The 26,846-nt window shown below is 48.5% G+C and overlaps 1 protein-coding gene across 4 annotated transcripts in view; it reads left to right on the forward strand.

The window, feature by feature from the left end:
• The window catches only part of LOC136526405 (alpha-mannosidase-like), a 47,268-nt gene extending 44,413 nt beyond the window's left edge, over positions 1-2,855 (forward strand). For all 4 annotated transcript variants that reach the window (XM_066519076.1, XM_066519079.1, XM_066519084.1 and 1 more), the window contains 9 exons: positions 56-175; positions 351-416; positions 986-1,098; positions 1,518-1,602; positions 1,709-1,819; positions 1,896-1,991; positions 2,079-2,126; positions 2,367-2,435; positions 2,553-2,855. In XM_066519076.1, the coding sequence (XP_066375173.1) occupies positions 56-175; positions 351-416; positions 986-1,098; positions 1,518-1,602; positions 1,709-1,819; positions 1,896-1,991; positions 2,079-2,126; positions 2,367-2,435; positions 2,553-2,741 (897 nt within the window). In that variant the 3' untranslated portion in view covers positions 2,742-2,855. The remainder of the gene's footprint in view (positions 1-55; positions 176-350; positions 417-985; positions 1,099-1,517; positions 1,603-1,708; positions 1,820-1,895; positions 1,992-2,078; positions 2,127-2,366; positions 2,436-2,552) is intronic.
• Positions 2,856-26,846: the final 23,991 nt, after the last annotated feature.

Genomic DNA, 26,846 nt, shown 5'->3' on the forward strand with positions numbered 1-26,846 from the left:
ACATCTATTATTCAAAATGAAACTTACTATTTTGTTGCTCTGGTTTGTCACATAGATTGGGCCAATCCCTGTTGATGATGATGTAGGAAAGGAGGTTATCACACAATTGACTGCAAATATGAGTACAAACAGTACATTTTATACAGATTCCAATGGAAGGGATTTCCTCAAAAGGGTAATGATATATAATATATACTTTAGATATTTGCTATTATTACTTGTTTAAAAATCACACCATTGGTATACTATTGATTAGATCATTCCCAGCTTTTATGCAAATGTGGGAGCCCATCTGAAATGTTTGTCTAGTTTCCTTTTACCTGCAGATTCACTGAGATTTTCATTTGCAGGTGAGAAACTACAGGGAGGATTGGAATCTTCAAGTGACTCAACCAGTTGCAGGAAATTACTACCCGGTAAGCGAAAGTTCACATAAACAGACTAACAGAGTGATGTCATTTGCAGATTGCCAGTAACATCCAGCAACTTGTTCTCCTTATTAAATATTTTTGCAATGGGCAAAATTATTGGCGAACAACACAGTGTTCATGTGTATGTCTGGCAGTGTTGGTTTTAGCGAGGGCTATCTGGTACTGTAGCTAAAAATACCTGAACCAATTATTGCATTTCCGTTGCTTTTTGTGGAAGCTGAGCCTTGTTTGGGCAGCGCTGGGCCAGGCCTCTGAATGAAAGGCTGATTAGTTTTGGGCCCTTGGGCTTGGGTTGATTTAATTTAATGTTTCAGGATCAGGGCAATTTTTGTGGGCTTTCTTATCTCTCATTAATCATTATGCATGTATAAAAAGTTTTGTGGGCCTACTTTTTTGGGCTTTTTTTTAGCAGGTTTCCATCTTTTAGGCCAATTAATTCCGTCCCTTTGTATAATGAAACACAATTAGTTCCTATACATCATCATGACTCTAACTTTTAGATTGTAATATGCAATCTTATAGCCTGGCAGATTTCTGACATGTTGACTTTCCAGGTCAATCTTGGAGTGTATATAACAGATGAGAAATATGAACTATCTGTACTTGTGGACCGTGCTGTCGGAGCATCAAGCATTCAGGATGGTCAGCTAGAGATTATGTTACACAGGTATTAGCTAAAGTGGCCTGTGCTCGTTCCAAGACCATGGTTCTCTTAACAAAAAGTTCCATTCCCACACTGCCACACACTATGGTAGTTCTAGTTTGTTTTCTGTATCTAAATCTGATAAGGGAGGTTCATTTATTCAGTGATTGAACTGTGCCTTGTCAGATTCCAATCTAGAAGAGCAATATTGTGTAACTGTGGCTCCCATTAGCAGCTAGCCATGCATACTATTAAAATCAGTGATTTATCAGATTCTTCCAGACTTTCCAAGCATTTCCAGTTTAGTTTTGTAGCCTCTTTTTCTTTTTGAGAACGTTAATTTGCCGCAACCCTCTTGATGTTCACCACAAATATGCATATCACGTTTTATGAATTTCTTGCACACTGAAGCTCTCTCTAACCACAAATGTTATCAATTTCAGGCGTTTACTTAAAGATGATGGGAGAGGTGTTGCTGAGCCACTTGATGAAGTGGTTTGCGTGGATCAAGATTGTGAAGGGCTTACGGTACACATTTAGTTACAATATTTAAGCCGCCTCTATATTCTCCAGTATTATCCTGCTATCCAATTACTAATAGCTACTGTAATTCTTCCTCAAAAAAAAATCATAGGCCAGGGGCACTTACTATATCAACGTCGAAAAGCTAGGGCATGGAGCTCACTGGCGTCGTACATATGGCCAGCAAGTCTATTCTCCCTTTCTCCTTGCTTTTACTCATGAGGTACATTTACTTACCCTCTGAACCGTTCTGTTGTGTGTTTTCGTGCTGTCGAAGTTAACAATTATTCTTGTTAAAGGACGCGACAAGCTTGAAATCCTACAATGTGGCCAAAGCTAGTATGATGGATGTGAATTACAGTCTTCCTGATAATGTTGCAATTGTCACTTTACAGGTGTCACTGTATTCCCCACTCCACCTATTACCCATGCATCTGATTATTTATATATTTTCCGTAATGGAGCATGTCTTAACATTTCAGAATCTTGATGATGGCACCACACTACTCCGCTTGGCCCATCTTTTTCAAGTATGTTTGTAGTTTATTTAAAATTTCTCCTTGATAATTAACCATTGATCGGGCCATGGTCTGTTGTGAAAGGCGGGTTTGTTTCCGGTACGAGTTTGTAAGAGAGTGTGTTTGTGTGAGTGTGATGATGTGTTGTAATTATTTTGTTTGGTTTATCCTTCTTAATGCAATGGTACGCAGCTCTCCTCATATTCTACAAAAAAAAATCATTGATACTGATCAATATTTACGGATGTGCAGGCTGGTGAGGACCCAAAATATTCAGAGGTAGCAGAGGTTGATCTTAAAAAGGTCTTTGGAAAGAGAACTGTAAGTAGAAAATTTGCTGCAGCTCAGAGTTCAGGCTCAGGTCTTCTAACATTTTTTTATCAGAACTTAGACGTCCCAATTCCATTAAATGTTAATGTTGTTCCAATGTATGTGCAGATCAAGGAATTGACTGAGACGAACCTTTCCGCAAATCAAAAGAAGTCAGAGATGAAGAAGCTCAATTGGAGGGTTATTGGGGACACTGAAAGTGGTCCTGCCCCAGTAAAAGGTGGCCCGGTTGATTGTCGAGCTCTAGTCGTTGCGCTGGGACCCATGGAGATACGCACCTTCTTGCTGAAATTTTAATTGCATTTACTGTGTTTGTAATAATAAATGGAGAACTTGCTACCAATATTTAGATATGTAAAAGAAGAGGAGAAAGTAGCCAAATCTGGGTTCAAATAGTTGTTAAATTTGCTTGATGGAGGTACACACCCATGCACACCATACTTCATGTAGTTTTTGTTTGGTTGTTCACATTAGAATGCATCTAAGCTTACGAAATGCAGGATACTGCAAGCTATGTTGGATGCCATGCGATTTTGCACAGTCCTCAAAGGTCAAAGCGCACACTTGGCTGCATTGAACAATACTGATAGCTACTGCAAGCTTGGCTTGTGCGATAGTTGGAATCCCCTCACCTCCACCACACCTCCACGACAATGACACCACCTCCACCGTTTTGTGGTTGTCAGCCAGCATCGTCGCGACGGCCTCACCACCTCCCGTGGCAAGAGCCTCCTCAAATCCCGCAGCATCATTCATCCTTGTGATCCCCAACAATGTCAGTTTGCCTATCGCAGCCCTTGTCGCTGGTGAAATGTGCACCTCTAGGCAGACAAGCTTTGGCCCGAGCTCACACTGAATGCAATTGAAACAACCTGTTGCATCTTTTCTGCCATGAGAAAGAGGAAGAAAGGAGATGGTATTAGAGAGATAGTTGTACATGACTTGATTTGTATAATTCACTTGTACTCCGAGCCATGTCTAGCTGTATATCACTGCCCCACATCTTCACATCACTGTCGGTTCAAAAACCCCCTTCACTACCGGATTTTGAACCGATAGTGGCATATCGGTAGTGATGGGGGTTGGCATCACTGTCGGTTCCTAAAAACAGACATTGATCTACAGACAAGAGTGTCGGTTTCTGGCTCCACCCAGCAGTCTCAAGTTGAACAACAATGTCGGTTTGTAGTCCCAACCGACAGTGATGGTCAAAGCAACACTATCGGCTGGTGGCTCAAGCCGGCAGTGTTGAGCAAGCTTATAGTGTCGGCTGGTGGCTTAAACCAGCAGTGTTGAGCAAGCCAACACTGTCTGTTGATGGCTCAAGTCGGCTGTGTTGGTCGAGCCATCACTGCCAGCTGGTGGCTTTGCTTGGTTTGTATGTCAAGCCGACAATGCCTTCTTCACCATCACTGCCGGTTTTGTGCTAACCGACAATGATTTTGTTTTCGTCTTTTATTGTTTTTTTTTGGAATCAGGTTTCGCTTTATATTCGCTACGTAGACGACAGGTCCATCAACATTAAACATTACAAATGTTATGGTTACATTTCTAATGTACTTATCAAGATCTCGATCCCTCAAAATAAAAAAGAAATTATAATATTCTAGCGGGCCGCTCTATCTCGTACTGCTCCTTATACCTCACGGACTGTGCAATGGAGAACGTTCTGTTAAATTCCAAGCACTCAGATAGGATGGAGGTTGCTAGCTCCGATGACAGTGCTACTTAGAATGGAACCTTCGTCCCACCGATCATTCTTCCCTGGACACTGTGCCACATCATAAAGTGTGAAAAAGGGGCAACATTAAAATGTGCTATGTGCAATTATAAAATAATATGTTATTAGGTTCACTTACTCATATCTTCCACTTTATTTCCTTCCATACCTCCGCATGTTTTCTCGTTGACTAGCTCAGGTCCAAGAAGGCTATATGAGCGTTTTTTCTGTTTAAGCAATATTTTGTTACACATATGCATAAATCATGGGAAATGTTCAAAAGTTAACTATTGGTGTTTCGAAAGAGTAGTTAATTATAATACCGTGCGTGTAGTGTACTTACATAGTCCACAACATCAATATTTATGTATCGAGATCACGCCTCAGGTATAGCTGAAACAAGCATTCCACACCGACAAAGTGCTTCTCTTCAAGAGGATAATGAAAAACAAGTGGGTGGCGGATAATAACTTCCAAACCCATTTGGTCCATCTCTGTTACTTGATAAGAAGTATAACAAGATACACACAATGAGTTCTGAACAAGGCGTTGCATGTCTTCCAGTGCGGGGTAATCGATGTGTATCTTGTTATACTTCTTATCAAGTATATTATCAATGCTGACGTGGGCATACCCCGGTGGAATTGGGCGGCCATTAATGGTCTTGTCTCCCGCAGGCTAGGCCTAGTAGACCGCCACCTTGTCAGTTGTCCATTGTTGATGGATGTACAACCTGACATTGACGGGTTCGGTGATGTTGTCCACCGGATGAGACGCCTTCGCCTCTTTCTTCGTCGAGTGGAGTCGATCCGCAGCTGCTAAGACCCGTGAACTGTGGGCTAAAGCTAGTCGAAACAGGGTCTGGTGGTACTCCTGATCCCATGGACTGCATAACTTGTTGGACTCATTGTTGAACAGTCACATCAATTCGTCTTTCGAATCTGTCTTCAATCTCTTGCAGCCGCCTCAGTGTCTCTACCTCTTGTGTCGCTCTACCCCTCGAGCGGCTCCGATAAGTGGAAGATTTTTCCTTGAATGCTAATTTCCAAGGAATAAGACCTGCTCCTCTAGTGCGACCAGGGTGCTCCTTGTTTCCGAGTGCTTGGGTGAGCATGTCATTCTCCCTATTAGAAGTGCGGGTCCCTTGCCTCACCTCATCATTTACCTCGGAGATCCTCTAGATGAAGCTGCTTAGGGCTGGATTTGTCGAGCTAAAGCTCCCATCGAGGCTGCTTAGGGCTGGATTTGTCGAGCTAAAGCTCCCATCCGTGTCATGGTGTACCCCCTCGCCATATAGAAATATATTGATCTGGGCTCCCAATCGGCAGTCTCAGCCTCAACGCCAAGTCGTTCCAACATCTCAAGTTCACTTTCAAATTCATCCATCTTACTGGCGTAGCCACGAGAGCTGAGATGATGAGGATTCGTTGCTTTAAGCAAGTTCTCCTTATTCTTCCTGGTTAGTTCCAAGTACTCATCGGATTCCCTACATTGCTTGAATTCCTGCCAGAAGTCCTTCTGTTTGGTGTACTCTCCAACATCCCAATTTGGTTCTTTACCCTCGAGGATAAATTTATTGTACAATATCCCTTTGAAAGTCTTGAAGCAAGTCCCCATGATTTCTTTTGCTTTTTTCTTGACTAGCTCCTTGTCATAGTCCTATGGGAAAGTGAAATAATGTGGGATCTTGTTCTCCCATATGTCATCCTTCTCACTTTTGGGAACCCTCCATGGGTCATCATCTTTCTCAATCCACTTCCTATACTTAATTGGGATGTAGTCCCTTACAAGTGCCTCGATGACAGTCTTGTATTTGGACAAAGCTTTATGCGGTTTGAATGGCTCCCTAAATTGGTCACAATCATTGATGTGCTAGTGTGTATTCCTACCAGTAGGAAGGTGTGACACGCCTAGCTTGGTTTTGGCCTTGCTGCTACCTGAACCATCTAGCTGCTCGGTCGGCTAAACCTCCTGCTGGAGACACCAAGTAAGCTAAGACCCTCTCAATTAATTAGCATGTGTGGCTACCTAGTCACATGATACCTAAGTTACCTGGTCATCTTGATCCAGTTAGAGACAAGTGGTAGGGCTCCATGGTACCTTGTTCTCACTGTCCTGATTGACACTGCCACCGCTTGTCAGATCATGAGGCTCTCCTGTCCCAGCAATATCAACCGCTTCTTGTTGCCTATTGGTTCTTGGGCGATGGGTTAATGAGCGATGACAAGTCATGACTGTGACATGATCGTGGTCAGTTTTGGCTGCATACAACTACTAGTAGCATTTGTGCATATATATTACCTGAAACGACCCCAATTTTCACGAGGGGAAATCCACAGCGTCGAAGTGTAATAAGATCATTGTAGATCATATTACCCAAATTCCAGTCGAATATCACATCCATACAACGATAATATCAGAGTACAAATAGTGCGGAATTACATAATTTATTACATCGCCGCATTGGTGGAATCAAAAGTAGCATTCATTCAGAACAGCTTGAAGATAAGATCGCCAAACTCGAGCGTAGGCACGAACCGCTCATCCGTAAAACTCCTCGGAGCTATACTCCATAGCAGAACCTGTGTGCCAAAATTTATCAGTACGATTTGTACTGGCCACTCCCAACCCTATGAGCATTGCTTTGTGGAAATCGGATGCAAGTTGGGTATAAGCAAAATGAACCTATAAGGCTGGGGTTTCCTATGCAGTAGTATATCAAGTAAATAATAGTTTGTCAAGTTTTAATACCATTTCCACACACATTCCACTCTATTCCCTTTTCCGAGCCAGGTTTCGATCCTGGGATCGACATACCACCATCTCCATACCATCACCATACCATACCATACCATACCATACCCTCGCTCAGTCGACAGGCCAACTCCCTCTCGGCACTGTCTCAAGGCCCGTAGCCCCTAGCTACGACCGACACTCTCTCACGGGGAAAGAAGAGAAGGACTCATCTCACTATCTAGTTTAAGCGAAACCCAGGAAAGGTCCATAGCCGACAAGTCGGCACATGTATCGATCGATCAATCATACACTCTGTAGAGGTTTTACATAACCACAAGATCCTCCTTCCTCGCTGACCATCGTCAACTAGGCTGATTCCGGCCGCTTGCTAGCCTAGGATTATGCCACTCTACCATTCAGCCCTGGTTCACCCCAAGTCAAGTCTGGGGTGGCTGAAACTGTGAGTCATGAGTCGGGTCCACAAGGTCTCCATGAAGTCTCGGAAGGGTGTGGGGGGGAAATCCTCCGCGCCCCGTACCTCCTTACACTGTCCGCTATCAACCTAGCAGTAGTGGCAATATCCTACCAAGTAGTCCAGCCGTCCCGCACCATATAGGGCGAGTGGTACGTAAGGCTTCTCGGTGAATCTGAGTACTAGTAAGTCCTTAGGGATGACCAAGCCAGAATGTCTCCATCAGGGTTTCCATTTACCGTGCCACCACATCACCTCCATCCCAGGCTCCACCCGTCATAGGTTCACACCCAGGTCCACCTCATATACCATTTACCCACCATAGGTATCCATTTCTAGGGGTGCCCAGGTAGCATCCCATAGTAAGACTTGCCCTAGGCTCGTCGTATACTCCAACTTGGTCGACACAACCCTCACCCTCCACACACCCAAGTCACACACGTAGCACTCTCCCCATGGTCCAGATAACACCAATATCCACCACGCACGTAGTATAAGCGTAGTAGAAGTATGAGTAATGAAATATATAGCAGTAAGCGTGTGTCTAGCCTAATAGCAGGGTATGCAGGGGTAAGGTTGCACCAAGGTAAAGGCTTTCAGGCAAGCATACTACCATGCAAGTCCTATCATAGTATGATTATAACAGTATAGTAAAGCAATAGCCGTTCTATATTAGCCATGCATAATAGGTGCTACGAGATTGGGTGGGATGTGGCACCTTCAGTGTAGTCATCTCCGTTCTCCTCACGGTACTCACGGTCCTCGTCTGTCAGGTTCTCCTCTAAGTCTGCAACGTTTGCATTATAGTCGCGTTAGCGACGTCTATAGAGTAGCACAAAGAAGCAATGAAAATTCAAAAGAGTCAAATGCACTCGAACATGAGTTCATTGCGTAGAGCTTGATTTTAGATGAATTTTGGTCCTGGTCTCGTATTTTTCTGAGGTCGTATGAATTAGTTATGAATTCCTGAAGTTTAAATCCTTTTTGAAATTAAATAAAGGCTGAATTAGTCCTGGGCTGACACGTGTCACGGTGTCACTGGTCAACATGGCATGCTGATGTCAGCATGACATCATCGTCTCGGTTCCGAGCTAACAGGTGGGTCCGGGGGCTCTTGGGTCGCAGACATGTGGGTCCCTCGCGACGTCATCATGACGTCAGCATCTGACATGTGGGTCCAGCGTGTCTGTGCTACTGACATATGGGGCCAGGTCAATGGTCAACATTGATCGGTCAACGGTCAATACGTGCCGGGTCTCAAACGGGCCTTGGTGGGCTCGGGTCGGGCCGGTGTGGGCCGGGCTGGGCCGAACATGTGGCGTGCTGTGGCGCAGCCACGTCACGGCCGTGGGCTCTTATTGGGCTTCGTCCACAGCACGGCTCACACCATGTGGCTCATGGTGGACCAGCGCTCCTGGTCCATGGTCCTAAGGCAGGGTCCATGGTGGACCGAGCCCATCGTCATTTCTCCTCGGCTCGGCTCATGTGCATCGGGTGTAGGGCTGCGCTGCTCACCTTGCCCCTTTCTCCTCTGTTTCTTCCACGGTGCGCTCCTGCCGGCGACGTGCTCACCGGCGAGCTTCCGCAACGGCTCTGGCATCCAATAGAGGTGGGGAAAAGCCTCCCTGTGCCATGGCGACTGCAATGGTGGAGTTCGGGCGATGGATGGTGCATCCTAAGTCACTGGTCACGGCGAACGGCGGCTCGAGCACAACCTGCATGCGGGAATGGCACGGGTGCAGCAGCATTGGCCGGCTCTGTGGTGCGCATGGGCGTCACAATGCTCTAGCGGGCATGTTGGGTAGGTCAAGGGGTCCTCCAGGGCCTTCGGTGGCTTTGGCCACGGCGGACGGCATTCCGATCATGTCGGCGGCGTCGGTGTGGTGGCTATGGCCTCGGAGGGCGTCATAGTGGGGCGTGTAGGCTCCTACGGATCCGTGTGGATGCGCCGAGGGCGTCCAGAGCTCAGGGCAGGACTTCTGGTTTCTAGGTGGCTGGTAGGGTCTTCCCGGTGGCCACGGCGACATGGTGACGACGGCGAGGCGCGCGGGTCACTACGGGCTCCTACGGGGTGGTCACGGCGTGCGCGTGATTTACCCATGGCTTTGGTGAATGGAACAGGCGAATCAAGGAGGCACCAGGCGCTCCCGGCGGTACTAGCCACGGCGGTCGGTGCTCGGACCGGTGGTCGGGTGCTCGGACCTGTGGTCTGGTGCTCGGACTGGTGGTCGGGTGCTCGGACCTATGGTCTGGTGCTCAGACTAGTGGTCGGGTGCTCGGACCTATGGTCTGGTGCTCGGACTAGTGGTCTGGTGCTCGGACCTATGGTCTGGTGCTCAGACCAGTGGTCTGATGCTCTGGTGGTGGCTGCATCATGGCGGCAGCGTTGCGAGCACGGCATGCGTGCTCGGCTACGGCGTCCGGGGAACCTGGAGAGGCCTACAGCGTCCAAGGGCTTGGGGATGGTCATGGTCAACGTGAGTGTGCTATGCTGGTGTGCCTATAGGCCGGGGATGGCCTTGGCCTACGTGCTCATGGTATGGAGCGCCATGGCCGGAGTAGCAAGGTCCGGCGGTGAGCAGGGGATGAACCGGGGCTCACCATAGGTGTTGTGGAAGAAAGGATGGCGGTGCAGTGTCGAGTTGCGGCCGTGTAGCTCCGGAAGCAGTGTTGTGCAGTGCCAACCCGCGATCATGATGACGACGACGGTGTTGCCCTCGGCTACGGCGACTTCGGCAGCGTGCGGGGGCTCCGATTCCCCTCTCACGATCTCCTTCTCGGCCCTCTACTCTCGATGTGGTGCGGCTGCTGGGCCACCAAGCGGCGGCGGAGGCTGAGGGGGAAGCTAGGGCGCCGGGCGTGAGCGGTGTGTGGGCTTAGCCGAGCGCCATGCCTCCCAGGGCGGATGGCATCGTGCGGTGGAGGCGGATGCATCGCATCAGACGGTGGTGCGGGGTTGCATGGGCGTGGCGCAAGGGGACAGGGTCATGCCCCGGGCGTGACCCCCTGGCCCGCCCCTACCACCGTTGTCGGGCGCCGGTCGCGTAGGCGGTTGAGGTGTAGGTGAGGAAGACGACACTGTAGATGGGGGTGCGACTGACATGCGGGGTCCAACAGCCAGTGGCTGCGAGCGAGGCAGACGGGTGCGCAGACGATGCGCTGGGCTGCAAGCTGGGCCGGCTCGTGGGCCGCGTACGTGCGTGCACCGGTGCAAGGTGGACACGGTTGGGCTAGCTGGGCCACGAAGCCGAGCAGCCTGAGCTGCGAGGCTTTCTTCCTCTTTTCCTCTTTCTGTTTTCTTTTTCTTCTTCCTTGATTTGAATTCGAATTTGGTTCTAAAATTTGAATTCCGAATTGGTGCACCTAATTTGTTGGAGTTGTTAAGCATATCATAACTCAAATGGAAATCCAAATCACATTCAATGTATGCAACACTTATTTGTTAGAATTTAAATAAACGCAATTAACTAATGTCATGCCATGCTTATGTGTTAACTTGGGTTGGGGTTAGACCTAATGCATTTCTTAGGTTGGGTTACTATACATGACACTCATCATCTCATGGAAGTTTTTAAGAAAAATTTTGTAGCTGGTATTTTCAGTGTGTGGATTTTTGGGTTGTTACAGTCCTACCCCCTTAACAGAATCTCGTCCCCGAGATTAAAGCATAACGTACTGTTCGAAGAGGTAGGGATATCGTAGCCGGAGGTCAGACTCTTTTTCCCATGTTGCTTCTCTCTCAGTATGATTACTCCATTGAACCTTGCACATAGGAATAGTCTTGCTATGGGTCTCTTTGGTATCTCTACTCAGAATTCTGATAGGATGTTCTTTATACTCAAGTGTATCTTGAATGTCAAGTGTACCAGTTGGGACTACTTCATCGGGTACTCTTAAACATTTGCGTAGCTGGGATACATGAAATATGGGATGTACACCCATCAATTCCTCAGGTAACTCAAGTTTGTAGGCAAGCTTTCCAATTCTCTTGCAAATCTTGTATGGGCCAACAAATCTAGGGGCAAGCTTGCCTTTCACATGGAATCTGACCGTTCCACGTAGCGGGGATACCTTGAGATAGACGAAGTCCCCCATATTGAACTCCAGTTCTCTTCTTCTTTTGTCAGCATAGCTCTTGTATCGACTTCGAGCAATTCTCAAATTCTCTCTTACCTAAGCAACTCCTTCTTCTGCATCTTGAATCTTAGCGGAGTCAAAGAATGATCTTTCTCCCGGTTGGGACCACATCAAAGGTGTCTTACAAGGTCTGCCATACAGAGCTTCAAATGGCGACATCTTGATACTGGCTTGGTAGCTGTTGTTGTAAGAGAACTCTGCATAGGGTAGGCATTTCTCCCAGTTAGAGCCGTAATTTAGTACACTAGCGCGAAGCATGTCTTCTAAGATCTGATTTACTCGTTCTGTCTGTCCATCCGTCTGTGGGTGGTAAGCGGTACTAAAATCAAGTTTGGTTCCAATAGACTTGTGCAGAGCTTCCCAGAATCGGGACACGAATTGAGGACCACGATCAGATACAATACTAGAGGGAGCTCCATGCAGTCTGAGAATATGCTCAACATATAGATCTGCTAATTTATCGGCGTTGGTCTTGGTCTTTACTGGTACAAAGTGAGCAATCTTGGTCAAGCGATCGACAATCACCCAGATAGAATCATTGCCTTTCTGTGAACGGGGCAATCCAACTATGAAATCCATGGATATGTTCTCCCATTTCCACTTGGAAACATCAAGAGGCTTTAGCAATCCTGCAGGCCTTTGATGTTCAGCCTTGACTCTGTTGCAGGTGTCACAACGTGCCACATATCCTGCAATGTCTGTCTTCATGCCTTTCCACCAGAAGTGTTTCTTCAGGTCTTGGTACATCTTTGACCCTCCAGGGTGAATACAGTATTTGGAATTGTGAGCTTCCGACAGAATTTCCTCTCATAGTGCTGGGTCAGATGGAACACATATTCTGTTCTTGAACCAGATAGTTCCTTGTTCATCTTCCTGATGGTTGGTCTTGTAGCCCAGTTTCATCAGACCACGGAGATACTCAATCTCTTCACAACTTTTCTGAGCTTGATGGATGCGATCTGTGAGATCATACTATATGCGGAGCTCATTCAACAAGTCATGCGGTAGTATCTCAAGTTGGAAATCATCAATCTCTTCTTTGAGCTCAGGTGGTACGGATTCAGTGATCAAGGCATGACAGTAACTCTTGCGACTAAGAGCATCTGCGACTACATTAGCTTTTCCTGGATGATAGTGAATTTCTAGGTCATAGTCCTTGATCAACTCAAGCCATCAGCGTTGCCTCATATTCAAATCTTCTTAAGTGAAAAAGTACTTTAAGCTCTTGTGATCGGTGTAGATATCACACTTGTTGCCTATCAAGTAGTGTCTCCAGATCTTCAAGGCATGCACAACTGCTGCTAACTCCAGATCATGGGTTGGGTAATGGTTCTCGTGTTCTTTCAACTATCGAGAAGCATAAGCTATTACTCTTCCATCTTGCATCAATACACAACCAAGTCCTTGACGGGATGCATCACAATAAACCATGAAATCTTTGCTGATATCAGGTAATGATAGCACAGGAGTTGTAGTAAGCTTCTATTTCAATTCCTAGAAGCCTTGTTTGCACTCGAGTGTCCATTCAAACTCCTTGGTCTTCTTCAGAAGATCGGTCATTGGACGGGCTATCTTGGAGAAGTTTTCGATGAATCGGCGATAATATCCAGCCAATCCCAAGAAACTTCTGATTTGTATCACATTACGGGGTTGATCCCACTCCTTCATGGCTTCAATCTTGGCTGGGTCAACTACAACACCTTCAGCTGATAGTACATGACCTAAGAAGGCAACTTCCTGTAGCCAAAACTCACATTTACTGAACTTTGCGTATAGCTGATGTTGGGCTAGTTTCTCAAGCACCGTTCTTAGATGATGTTCATGTTCTTCAGCGGTGGATGAATAGACAAGGATGTCATCAATGAATACCACCATGAACTTATCCAGTTCATCCATGAAAACCTTATTCATCATGTTCATGAAGTACGCGGGAGCATTCGTGAGTCCAAAGGACACCACAGTGAACTCAAACTGACCATACCTAGTCACAAAAGCTATCTTCGGGATGTCACTTTCTTGAATCTTCATCTGATGGTAGCCTGATCTGAGATCAATCTTGGAGAAATACTTGACACCTCGAAGCTGATCAAGCAGATCATCAATCCTTGGCAGGGGGTACTTGTTCTTGATGGTGACCGCGTTCAAGTTCCGGTAGTCAATGCACATTCTCATTAAGCCATCCTTCTTCTTGACAAACAGAACAGGGGATCCCCAGGGTGAAGCACTGGGCCTGATATATCCCTTTGAGATGAGCTCATCAAGCTATTTCTTGAGCTCAGTCAGTTCATCAACTGACATGCGATAGGGTCTCTTGGCAATGGGTCTCGTTCCCGGTAATAGATCAATGATGAACTCGACATCACGGTCTGGTGGCATACCCGGTAATTCTTCAGGGAATACATCGGGATAGTCTCTGACTACTGGCACATCATGAACTGTCTTCTCCTCTTTTCGTGATTCTGAACTTGCTTTAAGGGCACATAGGATAGAGGTGGACTTTCCAGACTGGGGTTCACATCTAATGACTTGGCCTGATGGGTGGGTCGCTTGGACATATCTAGGTGAACATGATATGATACCTCGGTGAATGGTTAACCAATACATACCTAAGATGACATCTAGGTTAGTGGAAGGTAGCAGGGTTAGGTCGGCTCTAAAGATAAGACCCTCAATGGTAAGACTCACTCCCTTACAGATGTGGGTGCACTTTAGGTCTCCTAAAGGTGAGCTAGTGATGATAGGATCTTCACGTGGGGTTACAGATAGGTCATGATCTCATGCAAACTTGGATGATATGTAAGAACAAGTTGCTCTAGAGTCAAATAGAACCGATGCAGTATTGCCATTAACTAAAAACATACCGTACACAACGTCAGGGGCAGCTTGTGCTTCCTCGGCGTCTAGATGGTTGAGACGTCCACGAGTAGCTGATCCCTTGATCTAAGACTTCTATGCAGCTGAATTCTGAGGGCACTCAGCGGCTTTGTGACCTGGTTGGCCACAAGCAAAGCAGGTGAAAGGCGTACCGCCTATAGGGGTTGATGCGGGTGCCTTCCAATTTCCAGTGCTTGGTGCGGAGCGGTTCTGTGCTGGGTGTTCATTCGCTGTGTGGGAACGGTTGAAACGATCCTGAGTGTTGCGGTCCTGAGCATAACGGTCCCTGGTGTAACGATCCTGAGCAGGGCAGGAGTATTTGGCGGTGTAGCCCCCACTTCCCTTACTCGATCCAGGGTTGTCCTCCCTGTTGTGGCGAGAGCGTTCCCTGGATGGTGCATCTCTACAGAACCTCTTGTGATCACGATCATGGAGAGACTCCTCAGGCTTATGCTTCCTCTCCTTATACTCTTCTCCCGCTTCAACACGGTCTTTCTCAATCTGGATGCAGCGATCCACCAGAGCACGCAATGTGTTGCTCTCAATACCGCCAAACTTCAGCTTGATGTGCGGGTTAAGTCCCTTGCGGTAGTAGTACAGCTTCTCCTTCTTAGAGTTCACAACATAGGAAGCGGCATAGCGAAGAAGGTTGGTGAAACGAGTAGTGTACTCAGTCACCCTGTCCTTTCCCATCTTGATGTTGTGGAACTCCTCAGCTTTGGCCTCCATGATACCCTTAGGAATGTGGTACTCAGTGAAGGCTTCGGTGAACTCATCCCATGAGATGTTGGTAGGGTCCTCATGGGAATCACTGAAACTGTCCCACCAGGCATGTGTTGCACCTGTGAGCTGGTGTGCGGCTGGTCCAACACACTCATCGTCGGTGAAAGTAGTGAGGTCAAGCTTCTTCTCCATCTCCTTGAGCCAGTCATTGGCTACAAGTGGGTCAGGGTTGGTGCCATCATAGGTAGGTGGCCTTAGCTTCAGGAATCCTTCTAGCTTCCTTTGGAAGTCATACTGCTGACCTCCCTGGCAATGGTTTGTTCCTTCAACAAGAGCTGCAAGAAGCTGGGTCTGTTGTGCCATCACTTCTGCCAGGTTCGGTGGTGGTGGTGGAGGAATGTTCTCCTCAGGCGGTGGAGTATTCTCTAGGTGGAAGGGTATCCCTCCGCATCCACGGCCACGACCACGGTTGTTGCCACCACGTCCCCCATTGGGTTCAACTAGTTTAGGGGTGGGCACACGTCCTCGATTCATTAGGCGATTAGAACGGCGGTTCGGCATCTGCAACATGGATCATAGAGAGTTTAGTGCTTGTGCCATAAGTGCTTATAATTCAATATGATTACATGATTTTGACGATTTAAAGAAAAACATTTATGCTATCCAACACTCATTACAAAAGAAGCAATAAGATTCATAAAGATGCAATAAGATTCGAAACATTCATTACATGGTTTTTATGACATAGCATCATCTCTAGTAGCTACACTTGAAGACGTGCGAGAATCATTCTACACATAGTGTCTCATAATACATCTCATAAGGGGTACATCATGGGGTACAACTTACGGAAGCTACTGACATTACTCATGTCCATGTAGGGTCATTCTACTCTAACTCGTACACCGCAGTCGGAATACGACTGTTCTCGATCTCGATCTCCTCGTCTGACTTGTGAAGTTGGGACACATACTTCAAGGCCTCGGTGAGCTCCTCAGTAGGCTTGGCTCCCGGTAGGGTAGGGCAGGCGTCTAGGTTGAGGCGAGTCAGGGCTATCTCAAACTCCTCTATCCTAGGCTTCGTCTTACTGCAAACCTCCTTGGGTAGCTGATCCCACATCCCTTCATCTCCCTGAGGCGCTTCCTGTCAGACTTCTACCAAGCCTGCCATGTTCTCTCACACTTGTCTTGTAGGTACTCAGTCTGCCTGAGTGCCTCGATCAGGTGACCCTGGTTGCGAATGGCCTTCTTCTTGGACTCCTCTAGCTCCTGAGTCAGGGTCTTGTTCCGAGATTGGATCTTTAGCATATCAATCCCCTTGGATCTCTCTCTGTCTCCTCTGTGGTTGAACTCAGCCTTCTTGTCATCCAACTCACTCTGCAACTCCAATACCTTGCTGTTGAGGTAGCAGTTCCTATTGCCTAGGTCGGCTGCTTTGTCCTGCAAGTCAGCGACCTTGGCTCGGTGGTCCAGAGGTAGCGGTCCTAGTGGCGGCTAGTCAACGTTCGTTGCCATCTGCATGTTTCAAGGGGACAGGTGTTAGCAGTTCAATAATAGATAAGCCTTGCATAAAAGTAAATGCAAGGTTGGTATATAACCGAAAGAAGGGCTGTTCACGTCCTATTCTATCGTCCATTTCTAAGGGTTTCATCCTAAGGTCAAGTATGGCTCTGATACCAATTGAAACGACCCCAATTTCCGCGAGGGGAAATCCACAGCGTCGAAGTGTAATAAGATCGTTGTAGATCATATTACCCAAATTCTAGTCAAATATCACATCCATACAACAATAATATCAGAGTACAAATAGTGCGGAATTACATAATTTATTACATCACCGCATTGGCAGAATCAAAAGTAGCATTCATTCAGAACAGCTTGAAGATAAGATCGCCAAACTCGAGCGTAGGCACGAACCCCTCATCCATCAAACTCCTCGGAGCTATACTCCACAGCAGAACCTATGTGCCAAAATTTATCAGTACGATTTGTACTAGCCACTCCCAACCCTATGAGCATTGCTTTGTGGAAATTGGATGCAAGTTGGGTATAAGCAAAATGAACCTATAAGGCTGGGGTTTCCTATGCAGTAGTATATCAAGTAAATAATAGTTTGTCAAGTTTTAACACCATTTCCACACACATTCCACTCTATTCCCTTTTCCGAGCCAGGTTTCGATCCTGGGATCGACATACCACCATCTCCATACCATCACCATACCATACCATACCATACCCTCGCTCAGTCGATAGGCCAACTCCCGCTCGGCACTGTCTCAAGGCCCATAGCCCCTAGCTACGACCGACACTCTCTCACGGGGAAAGAAGAGAAGGACTCATCTCACTATCTAGTTTAAGCGAAACCCAGGAAAGGTCCATAGCCGACAAGTTAGCACATGTATCGATCGATCAACCATACACTCTGCAGAGGTTTTACATAACCACAAGATCCGCCTTCCTCGCTGACCATCGTCAACTAGGCTGATTCCGACCGCTTGCTAGCCTAGGATAATGACACTCTACCATTCAGCCCTGGTTCACCCCAAGTCAAGTCTGGGGTGGCTGAAACTGTGAGTCATGAGCCGAGTCCACAAGGTCTCCATGAAGTCTCGGAAGGGTGTGGGGGGAAATGCTCCGCGCCCCGTACCTCCTTACACTGTCCGCTATCAACCTAGCAGTAGTGGCAATATCCTACCAAGTAGTCCAGCCGTCCCACACCATATAGGGCGAGTGGTACGTAAGGCTTCCCGGTGAATCTGAGTACTAGTAAGTCCTTAGGGATGACCAAGCCAGAATGTCTCCATCAGGGTTTCCATTTACCGTGCCACCACAACACCTCCATCCTGGGCTCCACCCATCACAGGTTCACACCCAGGTCCACCTCATATACCATTTACCCACCATAGGTATCCATTTCCAGGGGTGCCCAGGTAGCATCCCATAGCAAGACTTGCCCTAGGCTCATCGTATACTCCAACTTGGTCGACACAACCCTCACCCTCCACACACCCAAGTCACACACGCAGCACTCTCCCCATGGTCCAGATAACACCAGTATCCACCGCGCACATAGTATAAGCGTAGTAGAAGTATGAGTAATGAAATGTATGGCAGTAAGCGTGTGTCTAGCCTAATAGCAGGGTATGCAGGGGTAAGGTTGCGCCAAGGTAAAGGCTTTCAGGCAAGCATACTACCATGCAAGTCCTATCATAGTATGATTATAACAGTATAGTAAAGCAATAGCCGTTCTATATTAGCCATGCGTAATAGGTGCTACGAGATTGGGTGGGATGTGGCACCTTCAGTGTAGTCATCTCCGTTCTCCTCATGGTACTCACGGTCCTCGTCTGTCAGGTTCTCCTCTGAGTCTGCAACGTTTGCATTATAGTCGCGTTAGCGACGTCTATAGAGTAGCACAAAGAAGCAATGAAAATTCAAAAGAGTCAAATGCACTCGAACATGAGTTCATTGCGTAGAGCTTGATTTTAGATGAATTTTGGTCCTAGTCTCGTATTTTTCCGAGGTCGTATGAATTAGTTATGAATTCCTAAAGTTTAAATCCTTTCTGAAATTGAATAAAGGCTGAATTAATCCTGGGCTAACACGTGTCACGGTGTCACTGGTCAACATGGCATGCTGATATCAGCATGACGTCATCGTCTCGGTTCCGAGCTAACAGGTGGGTCCGGGGGCTCTTGGGTCGCAGACATGTGGGTCCCTCACGACGTCATCATGACGTCAGCATCTGACGTGTGGGTCCAGCGTGTCTGTGCTGCTGACATGTGGGGCCAGGTCAATGGTCAACATTGATCGGTCAACGGTCAATACGTGCTAGGTCTCAAACGGGCCTTGGTGGGCTCAGGTCGGGCCGGTGTGGGCCGAGCCAGGCCGAACACATGGCATGCTCCTGGTCCATGGTCCTAAGGCAGGGTCCATGATGGACCGAGCCCATCGTCATTTCTCCTCAGCTCGGCTCATGTGCATCGGGTGTAGGGCTGTGCTGCTCACCTTGCCCCTTTCTCCTCTATTTCTTCCACGGCGCGCTCCTACCGGTGACGTGTTCACCGGCGAGCTTCCACAATGGCTCAGGCATCCAATAGAGGTGGGGAAAAGCCTCCCTGTGCCATGGCGACTACAATGGTGGAGTCCGGGCGACGGATGGTGCATCCTAAGTCACTAGTCACAGCGAACGGTGGCTCGAGCACAACTTGCGTGCGGGAATGGCGCGGGTGCAGCAGCATTGGCCGGCTCTATGGTGCGCATGGGCGTCACAATGCTCCAGCGGGCATGTTGGGTAGGTCGAGGGGTCCTCCAGGGCCTCCGGTGGCTTTGGCCACGGCGGACGGCCTTCCGATCATGTCGGCGGTGTCGGTGTGGTGGCTATGGCCTCGGAGGGCGTCATAGTGGGGCGTGTAGGCTCCTACGGATCCGTGTGGATGCGGCGAGGGCGTCCAGAGCTCAGGGCAGGACTTTCAGTTTCTAGGTGGCCGATAGGGTCTTCCCGGTGGCCACAGCGACATGGTGACGACGGTGAGGCACGCGGGTCACTACGGGCTCCTGTGGGGTGGTCACGGCGTGCGCGTGATTTACCCGTGGCTTCGGCGAACGGAACGAGCGAATCAAGGAGGCGCCAGGAGCTCCCGGCGGTACTAGCCACGACGGTCAGTGCTCGGACCGGTGGTCGGGTGCTCGGACCTGTGGTCTGGTGCTCGGACTGGTGGTCGGGTGCTCGGACCTATGGTCTGGTGCTTGGACTGGTGGTCGGGTGCTCGGACCTGTGGTCTGGTGCTCGGACTAGTGGTCTGGTGCTCGGACCTATGGTCTGGTGCTTGGACCAGTGGTCTGATGCTCTGGTGGTGGCTGCGTCATGGCGGCGGCGTTGCGAGCACAGCATGCATGCTCGGCTATGGCGTCCGGGGAACCTGGAGAGGCCTACAGCATCCAAGGGCTTGGGGATGGTCACGGTCAACGTGAGTGTGCTATGCTGGTGTGCCTAGAGGCTAGGGATGGCCTTGGCCTACGCGCTCACGGTATGGAGCACCATGGCCGGAGTAGCAAGGTCCAGCGGCAAGCAGGGGATGAACCAGGGCTCACCGTAGGTGTTGTGGAAGAAAGGATGGCGGTGCAGTGTCGAGTTGCGGCCGTGTAGCTCCGGAAGTAGTGCTGTGCAGTGCCGACCCACGATCATGATGACGATGATGGTGTTGCCCTCGGCTCCGGCGACTTCGGCAGCGTGCGGGGGCTCCGATTCCCCTCTCACGATCTCCTTCTCGGCCCTCTACTCTTGATGTGGTGCGACTGCTGGGCCACCAAGCGGTGGCCGAGGCTGAGGGGGAAGCTAGGGCGCCGGGCATGAGCGGCGTGTGGGCTGGCTTTATAGCCGAGCTCCATGCCTCCCAGGGCGGATGGCATCGTGCGGTGGAGGCGGATGCATCGCATCAGACGGTGGTGCGGGGTTGCGTGGGCACGGCGCAAGGGGACAGGGTCATGCCCTGGGCGTGACCCCCTAGCCCGCCCCTGCCACCGTTGTCGGGCGCCGGTCGCGTAGGCGGTTGAGGCATAGGTGAGGAAGACGACACTGTAGATGGGGTGCGGCTGACATGCGGGGTCCAGCGGCTAGTGGCTATGAGCGAGGCAGACGGGTACGCAGACGATGCGCTGGGCCGCAAGCTAGGCCGGCTCGTGGGCGCGTACGTGCGTGCACCGGTGCAAGGTGGACACGGTTGGGCTAGCTGGGCCGTGAAGCCAAGCAGCCTGAGCTGCGAGGCTTTCTTCCTCTTTTCCTCTTTCTGTTTTCTTTTTCTTCTTCCTTGATTTGAATTCGAATTTGGTTCTAAAATTTGAATTCCGAATTGGTGCACCTAATTTGTTGGAGTTGTTAAGCATATCATAACTCAAATGGAAATCCAAATCACATTCAATGTATGCAACACTTATTTGTTAGAATTTAAATAAACGCAATTAACTAATGTCATGCCATGCTTATGTGTTAACTTGGGTTGGGGTTAGACCTAATGCATTTCTTAGGTTGGGTTACTATACATGACACTCATCATCTCATGGAAGTTTTTAAGAAAAATTTTGTAGCTGGTATTTTCAGTGTGTGGATTTTTGGGTTGTTACATTACCCAACTAATAGAGATTTAATGCAAAGTCTAATAATAAGTCCACATACAGTTCATATAGAACAAACTCATTGTTTGATTGGCTACATACAACAAAGTCCACCTACTATTCTATAAAACAAAGCCTACATCAACTTCTAAATAAGAAAAGCAATGACCATAGCCATAAATAAAAGAATGGCATCCTTCCAAGACCAAGGAGCAATTGTCCTAATCTTCATATCTCCAGCGGGTGGCTCCTCTTCAATCTCCAGTGTCGGCGGATGGCCATGGTTTGCACTCATTGGAGCGGTTAGGTCTATACACTTTGAAGCCCGTGACCTAGGTTCGAACCCCTGGCGGGGCAATTTTTTTTAATATTAACTAAGTATGCTACACTAAATAAAACAAAATATAAAACTAAACCTTATACAACTACTATCATAGCGCAGAGGTTAAGGCACACTGCTCTATACCCTAAGACCTGGGCTCAAACCCGAGGATGGCCATAATTTTTTTAGATTTTTTAAGTATAGTTATCACCGTCGGTTTTCAAAATGAAATACGGTTTCTGCCCATTACTGCCGATTTTTTTAAACTGACAATGGTGATTATATATAATTTTTTTTCTTTTTAAACTAAATAAATTCACGCATTTATATTCCTATTCTACCTATGTCCAAATGTCTTAAAATTTTTTTGGCAAGCATGTGCACCCAAATTATGGTTCCACATAAGATCTTAGTTTTTTCTGATTATTTTCTTTATTATTATATTTTTCTTTGTGCTAAACGAGACAAAAGATGCCCAATTACATATTGGATACACTAGAATTTTGCATCCACCTTGACCAAAATTTGGTCCCTAGGGCACATAAGACCCTATGAAAAAGTTTGGCACCATTCGGGTCGTTTCGGGGGTAGGCTCGGTTCAACCTCTAATTAATTAGTGACGTCGCATGGAAATTCAATTAAACCGGAGAAAGTACCAAACCATCTCAGAAAAATCCCAAACTTGGTGTTTTCTTCACCCATGGCACGTGCAAGCCTGAGAAAAGTTTGAGACCAATATGACACCGAAATGCATATGAACCATAAGAACCTTGGGAACCTATGTGTTTAGTCATTGTAACATGAGACAACTCGTATAGGTTTGTAAAGCAGGTATGTACCGCCTATGTTCAAATGGCTTGAATTTTTTTGCAAGCATGTACACCCAAGTTATGGCCCTACACAAGATCTTAGGTTTTTCTAATCATTTTCTTTATTATTGTATTTTTCTTTGTGCTAAACGGGACAAAAGAGACACAATTATATGTTGTACACACTAGAATTTTGCATTCACCTCGAAAAAAAATTGGTACCTTGGGCACATGAGACCCTGTGGAAAAGTTTAGCACCATTCTGGATCGTTTTGGGGTAGCCTCAGCTCAACATCTAATTAATCGGTGACGTCGAGCGGAAATTCAATTAAACCGGAGAAAGTACCAAACCATCTCAGAAAAATCCCAAACTTGGTGTTTTATTCACCCATGGCATGTGAGCCTAAGAAAAAGTTTGAGACTAATATGACATCAGAATGCATATGAACCACAGGAACCTTGGGAACCTAGGTGTTAAGTTCATAAACCCAGGGTCCCTCGCGGACTGACTTCCCAACAAAGGCTCGGCCCAAGCAGACAACGCACAACTCATGGGCCGGCCCAAGTATTGGAACAATAGGCCAAAAGGGCAATCCAATCACCGACCGGAAGGTCTGGCCGAGGAGGAGCGACTCCCGTTTTCTGACTCTTGCCCACCTCTTCGACCGGAGGGCTCGCTTCGATCTCCAGCCCACCTCCGGACGTCCTCTCCGACCAGAAGGACTTTCAACTCTAACCCACGTCTCCGACCGGGGATATGCCAAAACCCTACTCATAGCTCGTCTCCAACTGGTGCGATCAGAACTGACTAGGACCAACCGACCAGGGACGCCCGCTCGGAAGGGACCAGGGAAAGAACAGAGAAAGCAAGGCAGGGCACACAAGTCAAACCATGATACCAGGGACCGTACCCTGTACACCTATAGAAACAGTATTCTGCAACCTCCCTGACACAAATAGTGTTGTAGGCGCTGACATTTTCCTCTATAGTATTGTGGGCGCCATTAACTCCCATACAGTAAGGCCCCCCACATGCCTCTATGCATCGATAGTGTTGTGGGCGCCGGCTTTCTCCGTACCAGACGAACATGGTAAAAACCCCTTGCATGCCTCAGGTATCAACAGTGTGGCAAGTGCCGACGTCTACCATGCTCGAAGAAAACAACACCACCTCCCATGTGCATCTGACATTCAACAGTATTGTGGGCGCCTACCATCGTCCTGTACCCACTGGCATGGATAGCAAGGCTTAGAAGCATACGTACTCTCTCCCTCTCACTTGTAAGGCCACCCCCTTCATCTATAAAAGGGGATGCGCTCTCTCCCAAGAGACTCAGAAGATTCAAGTTCACCCAAGTGATTCCAGATTCATTAGATCGATCAAGTTCACTAGCTCACAACCACAGAACCGCCAGGTTTAGACCACAAGCACACGCTTGAACACTTAGCTCATAGCGGAGCTCCTGTCGCTCCCGGCCCTTCTGACTAGAGCCGACCGGGCCTCTTGTACTCCCCATCTTTCTCCTTCTCATTTGTAACCCCACTGCAAACTTCGAGCACCTAGGCTCAGAAATAAAGTCACCGACCGACTCAAACTGGACATAGGGCACGTTGCCTGAACTAGTATAAACCCTATGTCATTGAGTGCTAGGCCACCTCTGATCACAATGTACGACAAAACTACAAATATTTACTTGTTGGTCACTTTCTGCACCAACAGTTGGCGCCGTCCGTGGGGAAGACGCTATACGTTCAACACTTTTTGGTCATCGGATAACCCACTTTTCCACCACATTTGCCATGGTGGACTCAGGCGATACGACTCACTTTGGCTCACTAGAGTTTCCTGCACTCCCACCGGTTGGGATGTGGGTTCCACCAGTCTTCGAGCCATCCCAGGCCTTCCTCTTTGGGAGCCTGGACTTCGTTGCCGACCGGCTCGGCATACTACACCTCCGTGAGGAGACTCTCGTTCTGGCGCTAATCGGAGGGGCGCCCTCCATCAGCTTCGGGACGCACGACAACTTCAACGACATGGCATCTATGCTTCATTCTGAGCAAACTCTCTGCTCAAACCCCACTGTGAGTAATGTACATGCTGTTATTTACTTGCTACTCTCTATCTTTCGCTGATTACCCGGAGGGACCCTGTTGTCCCCGCCGTGACCGCCATACGACCGGTTCCCTATGGCCTCATGTCTCCCATGGACGCATGCGCCCAGGGGCTCTGATGGATGCCGGTGCCACCCCCTCTCACGTCCGAACTCATGGGGATGGCGAGCTATGCTCCCACCTGTTTCCTCAGCCTCATGGTTGATGATGTTGAGAGTGACGGCTCCAGCATTAGCGATGTGGTGCCTAGCCATCATCCATCCCGAGAATGCGCTATGGCGGACACTCTAGGATAGCCACCGGTGGTAATGGAGTCCTTGCAGACTCACACCCCTCCAGACCCTCATATGGAGATCCCTGCGCTCTCACGGGAGCACGGCGAGGACTACAACAACAGTGGCTACACCAGCCACCGATTGCGCCTGCGCACTTGGCGCACTACACTGCACCCCGTGCACATAGACCGGCGAGCGGTGCCCGGGGTCATGCCCATCGGGTCTAGTGCAACACCATAGATAGGGGGAATGATCCCCACAGTTCGCTCGGGCCAATCAGAACATCGCTGCTGTGGCAATGCTTCTATGCGGCCTTCCTGAGCCGAACAACCCTCAGGAACAGGCGATCCACCAGAACCTTTGGGCACTAGTGGAGACCGCCACCGTTCAACAAGCGGAGAGCTCCATATCGCGACACTGACTCGTGGCCTCGCTCCCCACCAAGGAAATGGAGACGCAGCATAGGAGTCGCTCCACCCACTAACCGCTACAATCGCCAAGCACAGCATAAGAGGCCACATCGGCACCTCATCTTGACTTGACAACCGCTCCACACCAACTGCCTATATACGTGTAGCTCGGGCCAAACTGAGACACACGCAGCAGCGACCGGAGTCCCAGCCCTAATGGCCCAGGACCACGGACCTTTGTCCAACACCTCCAGCGAGCGCCACTCCGGCCACGCTCCAATGGAGGCCAAGGTAAAGGCAAGGCCAAGCGCTAGGATTAGGATGAGGGCCCCTCCACGTAGAAGGGAAAAAAGAACAGAAAAGATCACCACCGATCGGCCAACTCCGTGTTGGTCGCCATGGCTGATCACAAGGGCAAGCAGCCCCAGCAGGACCCTCCGGGCCACTTCCACGAGCTCATGGAGAGCCCGTGCACCAACCACAACTACCCCATCAAACACCTCTATAAGGACTGCGAGCTCCTCAAGCGCCTTCTACGATAGGCCAGCGGGCCAAAGGCAGAAGAAGGCGAAGAAGTAGCGGCCAAGAAAGGGGGCGTAGCGGGCAAGGATCCGAACGACTGAAGGTTGAAATAATCTAACTAGACGCCTACCGACTGAAGGACGACAACGACGACATTCTCACCGAACGCTTGGAACAACTATGTCATTTTTTCTTTCTCTAAATTTCAGTCTTACCATTGTTTACTTAGCATTTGCTCCTATAAGAGCGCCATGACACGAACACTTTTCGGCCTGGGTTGTAACACCCTCGGTGTTACATTGTACTGTGTTTGCTAAAACGCTGCATGAGCATCATGCTTGTTTGTACATGTGTGTAATTTGGAGTATAAATCAATATACGACATTTGAAACGTTTGCCCGGAACAAGAAATAAATGTTAAGTTTCATGTCGCTTTATATTGTTTGGTATTCTAAATGAATTTTTATCGAATAAAAATGATGTAGAACGTGTATGTCAACTTTAATAAAATTTGTAGTACGTACTCAGTAGTCGACAATGAAACAAGTAGGTCGGAATTGGAATTCGACACAAAACCGTTGCGTTGACGACCACGGCTGTGCCAAGCCATGCCACGCTAGAGCCCATGTCCTCATTATAGCCATGACTGGCGGGACCTCCTTCATTCAATTCATCGTGGCCGCAGCAATCCAATCAAATTCGTCGCATCCTCGGCTCCGCTAGACAGCCAGCAGCTCGATTGACATCACCTCGCCAATCGTAGTGCCTCACTGTGTTTCAAATTTGGAATCGCAGCTCCGCTGGCTCCATAAGACCAAAGTGGTCTGCGTCGTCGACATTACGCACAACCAAAGCTTGCCATTGCAATCCACCATGCTGCTAGCTTCTCCTCGAGCTGCGTATCACTCTGCCCACCCATTCGAAGCTCCACTACCTAATAGCATCCTCTCCGCGGCCGGCGGAGCCACGCCTGAGCAGAGCAGAGCAAACAGAGTAGCGGTGGTGCGTTATTAGCTTGTTGACGTCATCCTGACATCACCCCCATGTCACACATGTTTTGTGGCCGTTTTCGTGTAGGAAAGTAAATCATTGAATACGGTAGAAATATGCCGCAGCGTCCGCGCGCTCGCATCCATGCTTGGGCCAGCCGTGCTCACGCCGGCCTGCTCGCTGCTGC

The sequence above is a fragment of the Miscanthus floridulus genome, chromosome 2, assembly GCF_019320115.1.
Source record: "Miscanthus floridulus cultivar M001 chromosome 2, ASM1932011v1, whole genome shotgun sequence".
NCBI classification, from domain to species: domain Eukaryota; kingdom Viridiplantae; phylum Streptophyta; class Magnoliopsida; order Poales; family Poaceae; genus Miscanthus; species Miscanthus floridulus.